The sequence below is a fragment of the Mercurialis annua genome, linkage group LG1-X (genome assembly GCF_937616625.2).
Source record: "Mercurialis annua linkage group LG1-X, ddMerAnnu1.2, whole genome shotgun sequence".
NCBI classification, from domain to species: Eukaryota; Viridiplantae; Streptophyta; class Magnoliopsida; order Malpighiales; family Euphorbiaceae; genus Mercurialis; species Mercurialis annua.
Window position 1 is genome coordinate 46,208,157 of NC_065570.1, and position 10,915 is coordinate 46,219,071.

The 10,915-nt window shown below is 31.4% G+C and overlaps 1 protein-coding gene across 1 annotated transcript; it reads left to right on the forward strand.

Annotated features, from left to right (window-relative positions):
* Positions 1 to 680: 680 nt before the first annotated feature.
* On the forward strand, positions 681 to 4,488 carry LOC126671491 (uncharacterized). Its single transcript, XM_050365263.1, has 6 exons — positions 681 to 924; positions 1,035 to 1,332; positions 1,416 to 2,118; positions 2,205 to 2,984; positions 3,081 to 3,209; positions 4,345 to 4,488. Exons 1-6 carry the CDS (start codon positions 681 to 683, stop codon positions 4,486 to 4,488), a joined length of 2,298 nt encoding a protein of 765 aa, XP_050221220.1.
* Positions 4,489 to 10,915: the final 6,427 nt, after the last annotated feature.

A 10,915-nucleotide genomic window follows, 5' to 3' on the forward strand; every position in this document is an offset into this window, starting at 1 on the left:
TTCTTTGTTTCCTTTTAGGTGACTTTAATGAAATTCTTCAGCCTATTGAGCGCACTAACTGCACTGGTTTTTCAAATTCAATGATTGAATTTTCGGATTTTATCCACAACTCAGGTCTCTATGATATTCCTTTGCATGATAGATATTATACTTGGCATAATTCGATTACAAGATCAAAGATTGATCGATGCTTTATTTCCCCGAGTGCTACAATCCTTTGGCCTAGTCTTATTTTGAAAGGGCTTCCTCGTTGGTTTTCAGACCATGTACCTATTCTCTTTTGTTCGCAGGAGAAATTAAACTGGGGTCCGAAGCCTTTTAAATCGTTAAATGTTTGGTGGGAAGTGGATTCATTTAAGGATTTTGCTGCAAAAGCTTGGCAGTCCTCTCATACAGATTTTATAGTGGAAAAGCTTCATATTTTCAGAACAAAAATCAAGATATGGAACAACTCTTCATTTGGAAATTTGAACTCCAATTTGGCTTCGACGCGACAGGATATTGCAGCTCTGGAATTCCTAAATCACCAGCGAACTCTTGATATTTCTGAGAAGGATCAGTTGTCTTCTCTTTACGGGAAAGCTTTAACTATTTCCAAACAACTTGAATAAGTTTGGTGGCAAAAAACAAGAGTTAAGTGGCATCTTTTGGGTGACAATAACTCAAAATGTTTTCACACAATGGCCTCTATTCATCATAGGCACAACTATATCTCGGGGGTCTATGTTGAGGGCTGTTCTTACAACTCAGTTGATGATATTAGAGAGCATGTATATCTGTTCTACAAGAAGCTTTTCAGTCGTCAATTTCACTTGCAATTTATTTTATCTGATCTCCCTTTGCAAGTCCTTGCCAGTGCCCAATCAGATAGTCTCATTAAGGGATTTACGGAAGAGGAAGTTTTTGAGGGGCTTTGTAGTTGCGGTGAGAATAAAGCCCCGGGTCCGGATGGTTTTAACCATTTCTTCTACAGACGCGCTTGTCAGTTTATGAAGGAGGATATTCTCAATATTTTCAAAAATCTTTAAACACAGGTTTGGTTCCTTTTGGCTTGAATACGGCTTTCTTAGTTCTTGTGCCTAAATTTAAAGGTGCGTGTGATGTTAAAGACTTTCGGCCAATAAGTTTGATTCATGGGCTCTTTAAATTGGTTTCGAAAGTTCTAGCTGTTAGACTTGCCGCTGTTTTGCCGAACATCATTTCGAAAAATCAATTTGCTTTCATGAAGGGTCGTAATATTGGTGATTGTTTTATGATTGCATCTCAAATTCTTCATCTAGCTAAGAAGCGAAAGGAAGAGATCATTCTACTGAAACTAGACTTTCAAAAGGCGTTCGATAGTATTTCTTGGGATTATATTCTCAAAATTCTCCATAAATTAAATTTTCCCTCAAAATGGATTAACTGGATTTCAGGCTTCTTCAATTCAGCTCAGCTCTCGGTTTTAATAAACGGCAGCCCTTCAAAGAATTTTGGATGGAAAGAGGTGTTAGGCAAGGGGATCCGTTGTCTCCGATGTTGTTTGTGATTGCGGTGGAAGGTTTAAAGGCGCTTTTTGAATCGGCAAAGTCGAAAGGTCTCCTGGAGGGTGTCAAGTTAGAAGGTTATAGTGAATCCATATCGCTACTTCAATTTGCGGATGATACGCTATTATTCATTCCAAACAACGAAGTCATGCTTCGTAATACTTTACGTATCCTTCGTTGTTTTGAGTTAATCTCAGGACTGAAAATAAACTTCCACAAGAGTTCTATGGTGGGTGTAAACGTTTCGAACTCTTCCCTTCAGAATGCTTCTATGCTATTTAACTACAAGTTAGAATCTCTTCCTATGACTTACTTGGGGTTACCTCTTTCTATCAAGCCTATTAAAGCTGCTCACTGGAATGAGAATGTTAATGCTTTTAAATACAAATTTTCTCTCTGGAAAGGTCATCTCTTATCTCCAGCGGGTCGTTTGGTTTTAGTTAAATCGGTTCTTTCGAGCTTGCCGGTCTATTTTTTGAGTTCTTTGGTAATGCCTGCGGCAATTGTTGTTCTGTTAGAGGGTTATATGCGCAGCTTCTTATGGCATGGTTCTTTTCAAAAAACAGGTATGTGCAAGATAGCTTGGAGTAAGGTATGTGTTCCGTTCAGTTCCGGAGGTCTTAATGTTACTCCGCTCACCCTCAAGAGTCGTAGTCTCTTATTAAATGGATTTGGAAGATTATTACGGACAACCCTTCATCTTTATGGCGCACGGTCATTGCGAATGGTTCAAATATTTCATCTTGGGCTGATTTGAATTCAGTAAATAGGAATGTAAATTCTGTTTCGCATATTTGGAGGGGAATCTTAAAGACCTGCATTCTTGATTTGAGTATTTGGGAGTTTTATAAATCTCAAACTTCTATTTCTATTGGAGATGGGTTTTCAGTCAGGTTTTGGTATGATGCTTGGACTGGTTCTGAGCCTTTCACCACCTCATTTCCCGATTTATTCAGGTTATCTATGAATCAAAATGAAAAAGTAGGTGATGTCTTCGATTTGGAGTTGCTGTCCTGGTCTCGTTTCAACTGGCGAAGACACCTAAGACTTGGGGAACAAGAACATCTTCTGCAACTGCAGAATTCTGCTGCTGCTGTAATTTGTTCAAGACGGCAGGACAGATTTATCTGGCAAGGAAATAATGCAGGTTACACTCCAAAAACTTTTATCTCTGCTTATGTGAGGTTTAAACAGCATAATACGTGGAATTTCTCTTTTATTCGGAGTGTTTGTGTTCCCCCTCGAGTTAGATTTTTTGCGTGGTTGTTAATGCATAATAGAGTATCTTCGACTACTTTTTTATTTCGGCGTGGCATTATTAATATCGAGAGTTTGAATTGTTCGTTTTGTTCGAGAATAGAGGATACAAATCACATCTTTATCCATTGTGAATTTGCTTGGAATTATTGGAATACCATTTTTAATGGTTGTGGTTTGTTATGGGTGTCTCCGAGTTCGGTTAATGATTTCTTACTTTTATGGAAAGGTGTTGGTAGAGGTCGATATAAGGATCTTTGGTTCTGTATTTCGCTTTATTCTTGTTGGGAAATATAGAAGGCTCGAAATAGAAGAATTTTTAAGAAGGAGAGTACAGACATTCCATGGTTGGTAAATTCAAGCATTTCTAAGGCGGTGAATTTCTACAAGAGTGTTCATAGACAATTTCCTTATTCGTGTCATGATGTAATCAATAATCTAGATTTCTAGTTTAACCACTAGTTTTTAGTGGTTCTAGATTGTATTTGGTTTTTTTTTCTTTTGGCCACTTCTCGTGGCATTTATAAAATCTCGATTCATCAAAAAAAAATTATAAATTTTTGCAATTTTTAAATATTTAGTACAATTAGAATTTGATTTGAATAAGGGATTCATGTGTTAATTCGTAATCCAAATTCTAATTATGGAAGATTATACAATTGAAATAAGGGAAGGTTTGAATAAGATATCTATTAAACTAATTTTACATATACGACTATACAGCGATATATAAATACTTACCAACATATTACATATCTGCATAGCCTATCAATTACCTATATAGCGTGTGTAAGTTAGTTACTTGTGACTGCCTTTTTCATGCTTAATGTCTTTTAGTGCTGTAGGACTTTAAAATTATTACTTGGTGCTAATTTTAATAAATTACTAATATATCTATATTAATATATAAAATTACGGATGAAAAAAATATACACATTTATAATAATATTTATAATAATAAATTAATAATTATTTTAGTGTTTTTTATTATTTTATGGTATATGGTTAAAATAGTATATGCGTTATATTTCCTATTGCAATATATAAAAAGTGTTACTAATTTAATTTAACATTGATAATAATTTTATATATTTCAGTTTAATTATAACGAATTCTTTTATATAACATTACACTTACTACTATTTAAATTATTAGTATAGTTAATAGTCTTAATCAAACTCATAAAAATACTTTACAATTGAACAAACTTAATATTAATAATATATGAAATACATTAAAAATAGTAATAAATTAAATAAAAATTTAATTATAAATAAATGTTATTTTAAAAATCAATAAATTGAAGTATTATATTTATCTACAATAAAAATTATAACTGCTTTGATATAAATTTTAAATAAAATCTATTAGTATAATTATGATGAAGTTATTTAATATTTAAATTGACAAGTCATATTACGAGCCACGTGCGTAAAACGTAATGCGAAACTAGTATCTCTAGTTATTTTGCAAAAACTCGGGCTAATATAAAATTCATCAATTTTGGCAGAATTTGGAAATCAACAACTACACCTTGTATGAAATTTTTCTTATGCCTTAGCTCCATAATCGGGTTTCAACTCTTTTGTTCCTTTCTAAAAGACGAATTGTTCATTTGGATCCAGGAGTGGTATTTGTGGTATGGGGGAAACTCAATTACACCTGTTTTTGCAATGTGTTTATTCTAATTTGGTTTGAAATTTAGTTATTTGGATTGTCCCAAATTGCTTTAATGATTTTTTTTTCAACATTGGATTTATGTCATTCGGAAGGGTAAATTTTTTGGTTTTCTGCAATTACTTATAATTTTTATAACTTGGGAGATTTGGAAGGCGCGCAACTAAAAATTTGTTCAGAATAAGATTTTATTTGGAGGGCGTAATCTACAAAATTTGCTGTAATGACGTACCTATATTTTTAAAATAGTCCTAATAGTCAAAAAATACCCGAACTTTTTGATTTTTTTCGTTTATTGCCCAAACTTTTAAAATCTACTAATTTTAGCTCATTTCTCATTTTTCAGTTTCAATTATAGCCAATTTCTCAAATTTGAGTGGAAACAAAATTCAATATACGCTTCATATTACTTCATATGTGAAATTTTTTATGGTAAAATGATAAATTATAATATTATGAAGCGATATGAACGACAAATTTAAAAAAAAAATCACTTTAATTTGAGAAATTGGTTGTAATTGAAATTGAAAATAAAAAATGGGCTGAAATTGAAGATTTTGAAAGTTTGGGTCATAAACGAAAATCGAAAAGATAGGATTTTATTTTTATGATTAAGCCTTTAAAATATCTTGCTTCATAAAGTTTGAAATTAAACTGATGAAGAGTTATTATTTTTTTTATATAAAAAGAATCAATAGATTAGCTCACCACAAGCAGTGGAGGCAAACAAAACAAAATAATCAAGTTTGATTACAAATCAAATCCAAATTTCTAACAACATCAGCACAAGGAGAAGGAAATCATGAATGTCAAGATCTATAAAAAGAACCGATTTGCTGATAATCATTAACGATAGCTTCTCCGGAGAAATTAATTCATTGTTGAAGTTTCTATGATTTCTAGCCTTCCATGATTCCTAAATCACAAAAAACGAAATCAACATCGAAAGTTTTTTGAATTTTCTATTGGCAAGAAAAGACCACTGCCAATAAAAAATAACGAAAGAAAACGGAATAACCCAAGGACAATTACTCCTAGCTAAGATGTTTGTCCAAGTATTGCAAGCATATAAGCAATGACAAACTATATGAATAGATGACTCCGCCTCTAAACAAAAAGAGCATAGTCTATCATCATACAGAATCAATCCTCTCATTACAAGAGACATCTGCGAAAAGATCATATCCCTTGCTAATAACCAAGCAAAAAATTGAAGAGGAGGAGGTAACTTCTATTTCCAAGTAATTCGAAAGAAACTAATATCTGCAAAACAAACCTGATCAGTGCGTAGATTATTCCAATACAGACCAGCCATAAACTTCGACGTATATCCATCCTTCTTTATCCAAATGAACTGATCCTGCTGCGAATAATTCAAAGAGAGATAATCAGCCATTAACTGAAGATGATTCAGAGCTTCATCTTCTCCCGAACGAAGCCACCTACACCATTTTAGAGAAGACCGAGAGAGCTGCCCAGTTACCATTACCTGCTACACCATGATATTAGACTATTTAGAGATTTTAAAAAGACTAGCAAATGAAGAAGAAAGCTCAGTTTCCCCAAGCCAGTCTTGCCAAAATCAAAATTTGTTGCCATTCCCCACAAAAATCGTAACATTTGCATCGAAGATATCCCAAGACTCCTTGTGAGACATAAAACAAGAGATAATTTCTTTCCATAAATTGGATAGTTTATGAGTAACTCCCGGATCGAGATCAAACCAATACGTAATATCACAACTATTGGAAACAACTGAGTACCACAAAGAATCATAACTGACATTCATCAATTTCCATAACCACTTGAATAACAAACATTTATTCTTTAATCGAAGAGGAACAATATTCAGACCGTCGTCAAGAAAAGGAGAAAAGACATCTTTCCATGCCACCTTACTAAAGTATTTTCCCTCGACAGCTCCATTCTATATGAAGTTACACATATACTTCGCAAGACAATTAATCACAGAAGTAGGAGCATAAAAAGAGCACATGAAGTAGACCTGTAAGTTGCTTAGAACCGACTTAATAAGAGTTAATCGAACTGCAGGAGACAAAAGACTACCACGCCAAGTGAAAAGTTGTGAAGAACAATTTTGTATATGAGCAGTTATACATAGTTTTAACATATATATTACATAAATCACATTTTTATTTATAAAAGTTATTATATTAAAGATGCATCACATATTTTGTGACGATTTAAGTATCAATTTGTCCCGTAAATTTGATTAGTTAGTTTTAAATTAACTTTATTATAAATGACCCTTAAAAATCATTATGTTTGATCAATTAGCCCCCTAAGCTTACATACAAAGTAACATACCAAGGAGGTTAATTATACAATGTTAATGTTGAATGTCGAAACAAATTAACAATGACACCGAGGTGAAGAAAAAATTGATACTTAACTCGATATACTATCCTATGACGGTTAACCTTAGTCCATAAACAGAGGCTAAATATACGTATAGGACCCTCATTTTTCGTTCGGTTTTGAATTTGATCCGTAATGAAGTTTTTTTTCGTTGGAGGTATTTAACGCGTTAAAAACAATTCACATCGCACCCTCCAAATATAAAATTCCACATGTCTGTTAGTGATTGGCTAATGTGAACCATCAAACCTAATACGTCACCACTAAGTTGACCATTCACTGACGAACATGTGACATTTTAAGTTTGGAGAGTCCGATGTGAAATTTTTTTATAACGTTAAGTACCTCTATTGAAAAACAAAAGTTTATTAGGGTTCAAATTTAAAGCCGAATTAAACGAGAGGATCTAATTTTTATATTTGGCCCTAAAAAGATCTGCATATAACGATCAAATATTATCTATCAAGTACAAAAATTTCTATCATGGAAATGCTTCTGAAAATTCAAGTTGAATATAATAAATAGAGGTTGAATAAGGAATCAAATATGTAACATACATTTATAAGGAATTTGGTTATTGTAATTTTATTTCACATCTCCAACCATGACTTTTCAATCACTTTTAATAAATAATGTCAAACTATTTTTAGCAAATGATTTTGCAGTATCTATCTCCAAAGTTTAGAAATCGCCTATGCTTTATATCTATATCTATACTATATATAAAAGTACGGGTGGTGGTGGTGGAGGGGAAGGGGAAGGGGGGAGGGGGAGTGGGGCAGACAGGCAAACATACCAAAATATCCTTTTAAATTTATTATTAATTGATAACTTTTAACTAAAGGTTTTTTTGTCATTACAAATTATATATTTTTTGTAATTGTTAAATATTGAATAGAATTAGAATTTGATTTGAATAAGGGATTCATGTGTTAATTCTCAATCCGAATTCTAATTATGGAAGATTATACAATTGAAATATAAAAATAATGAGTTTAGTTTAAACAAGATATCATAAATCTAACAAGATTACCATTGTACTACAAGAGCACTGGCAACATATTACATATATGCATAGGCTATCAATTACCTATATAGCGTGTGTAAGTTTCTTGCGACTACCGTTTTCATGCTTAATGTCTTTTAGTGCTGTAGGAATTTAAAATTATTATTTGATACTAAATTTAATAAATTACTAATATATCTATACTAATATATAAAATTACGAATGAAACAATATACACATATAATAATAAATTGATAATCATTTTAGTGTTTTTTATTATTTTATGGTCTATGGTTAAAATAGTAAATGCTTTCATAAGATATTTCCTATTGCAACAAAAACTCTTAATAATTTAATTTAACATTGATAATAATTTTTATATATTTCAGTTTAATTATAACAAATTCAATTATATAACATTACATTTACTACTATTTAAATTATTAGTATATATTAAAAATTTATAATAAATTAAATAAAAATTTAATTATAAATAGATATTATTTACATCAATTAATTTTAAAAAACAATAAATTGAAGTATTATATTTATCTACAATAAAAATTCTAACTGATTTAATATTAATTTTAAATAAAATATATTGGTATAATTATGATGAAGTTATTTAATATTTAAATTGACAAGTCATATTACGAGCCACGTGCGTAGCACGTAATGCAAAACTAGTATCTCTAAACGTAGGGATAATTTCAATTTCAATTTTAAATTGAAATTAAATTATTCTCTTGTGCTTATAACAAAAGAGAGACGCATAATTACAAATGGAGAAATAGTGTTGTCAAAAGTCACGAAACGAATAATCAACACACAAAATAAATCCTAAAATATGACATCGTTTTAAGTAGACTTTTTATTTTTAATTTTCAAATAAAATATTCTCTATTTGCCTTTACATCCTTCTATTTTTAACCATAACGCGTTTTTTTTATGTTTAGCATCCTGTGACTGCTATTCTACTGGTTATTTTGCGACAACTCAGAATTTGGAAATCAACAACTACACCTTGTATGAAATTTTTCTTATGACTTAGCTCCATAATCGGGTTTCAACTCTTTCGTTCCTTTCTAAAAGACGAATTGTTCATTTGGATCCGGGAGTGTGGTATTTGTGATATGGTGGAAACTCAATTACACTTGTTTTTGCATTATGTTGATGCTAGTTTGGTTTGAAATTTAATTCTTTGGATTGTCCCAAATTGCATTAATGACTTATTTTTTTCAACATTGGATTTATGCCATTCGAAGGGTAAATTTTTTGTTTTTATGCAATTACTTATGATTGTTATTACTCGGGAGATTTGGAAGGCGCGCAATTAAAGATTTGTTTAGAATAAGATTTCATTCGGAAGGCGTAATCTATAAAATTTTCTTTAATGATTTACCTATGTTTTTAAAATAGTCCTAATAGTCAAAAAAAGACCCGAACTTTTTGATTTTTTTTGTTTATTCCCCAAACTTTTAAAATCAACAAATTTTAGGTCATTTTTTATTTTTCAGTTTCAATTATAGCCAATTTCTCAAATTTGAGTTGAAACAAAATTCAATATACGCTTCATATAACCTCATGTTTGGAATTTTTTATGTTAAAATGATAAATTATAATATTATGAAGCAATATGGACGACAAATTTATAAAAAAAATCACTTTAATTTTAGAAATTGGCTGTAATTGAAATTGAAAATAAAAAATGGACTGAAATTGAAGATTTTGAAAGTTTGGGTCATAAACGAAAAAAAATCGAGAAGATGGGATTTTTTTTATGATTAAGCCTTTAAAATAGCTTACTTCATAAAGTTTGAAATTAAACTGATGAAGATTTTTTTTTTAATAAAAATGATCAATAGATTAGCTCACCACAAGCAGTGGAGGCAAACAAAACAAAATAATCAAGTTTGATTACAAATCAAATCCAAATTTCCAACAACATCGGCACAAGAAAAAGGAAAACATGGATGTCAAGATCTATAAAAAAGAACTGATTTGCTAATGATCATAAACGATAGCTTCTACGGAGAAATAAATTCATTGTTGAAGTTTCTCTGATTTCTAGCCTTCCATGATTCCCAAGTCGCAAAGAACGAATCAACATCCAAAGTTCTTTGAATTTTCTATTGGCAAGAAAAGACCACTGCCAATAAAAATTAACGAAAGAAAACAGAATAACCCAAGGACAATTACTCCTAGTTAAGATGTTTGTCTAAATATTGCAAGCATATAAGCAATGACAAACTATATGAATAGATGACTCCTCCTCTAAACAAAAAGAGCATAGTATGTCATCATACGAAATCAATCCTCTAATTACAAGAGACATATGCGAAGAGATCCTATCTCTTGCCAATAACCAAGAAAGGAATTGAAGAGGAGGAGGTAACTTCTATTTCTAAATAATTCGAAATAAACTAATATCTGTAATACCAACCTTATCAGTGCGCAGATTATTCCAATACAGACCAGCCATAGACTTCGACGTATATCCATCCTTCTTTATCTAAATGAACCGATCCTGCTGCAAATAATTCAAAGAGACATTATCAGCAATTAATTGAAGACGACTCAGAGCTTCATTTTCTCTCAAACGAAGCAACCTACACCATTTTAGAGCAGACCGAGAGAGTTGCCCACTTCCCATTACCAGTTGCACCATGATATTAGAAGATTTAAAGATTTTTAAAAGACTAGCAAATAAAGATGAAGGCTCAGTTTTCCCAAGCCAAATGTCTTGCCAAAAACGAAGTTTGTAGCCATTCCTCACAAAAATCGTAACATTTGAATTGAAGATATCCCAAGACTCCTTGTGAGACATACAACAAGAGATAATTCCTTTCCATAAATGGGATAGTTTATGAGAAATTCCCGGATGGAGATCAAACCAATACGTAATATCACCACTATTGGAAACAACGGAATACCACAAAGATTCATCAATTTCCATAACCACTTGAATAACAAACATTTATTCTTTAATCGAAGAGGAACAATATTCAGACTGTCGTCAAGAAAAGGAGAGAAGACATCTTTCCATGCCACCTTATTGAAGTATTTTCCC

What these genes read in the sequence shown, in the direction of transcription:
- LOC126671491 (XM_050365263.1), top strand. Translation starts at nt 681, where the DNA reads ATGGCCTCTATTCATCATAGGCACAACTATATCTCGGGGGTCTATGTT. An exon ending in TGAGGGGCTTTGTAGTTGCG is followed by an intron (nt 925 to 1,034) that starts GTGAGAATAAAG and finishes CTTTAAACACAG; the next exon opens with GTTTGGTTCCTTTTGGCTTG. An exon ending in TTCCTTATTCGTGTCATGAT is followed by an intron (nt 3,210 to 4,344) that starts GTAATCAATAAT and finishes CTTATGCCTTAG; the next exon opens with CTCCATAATCGGGTTTCAAC.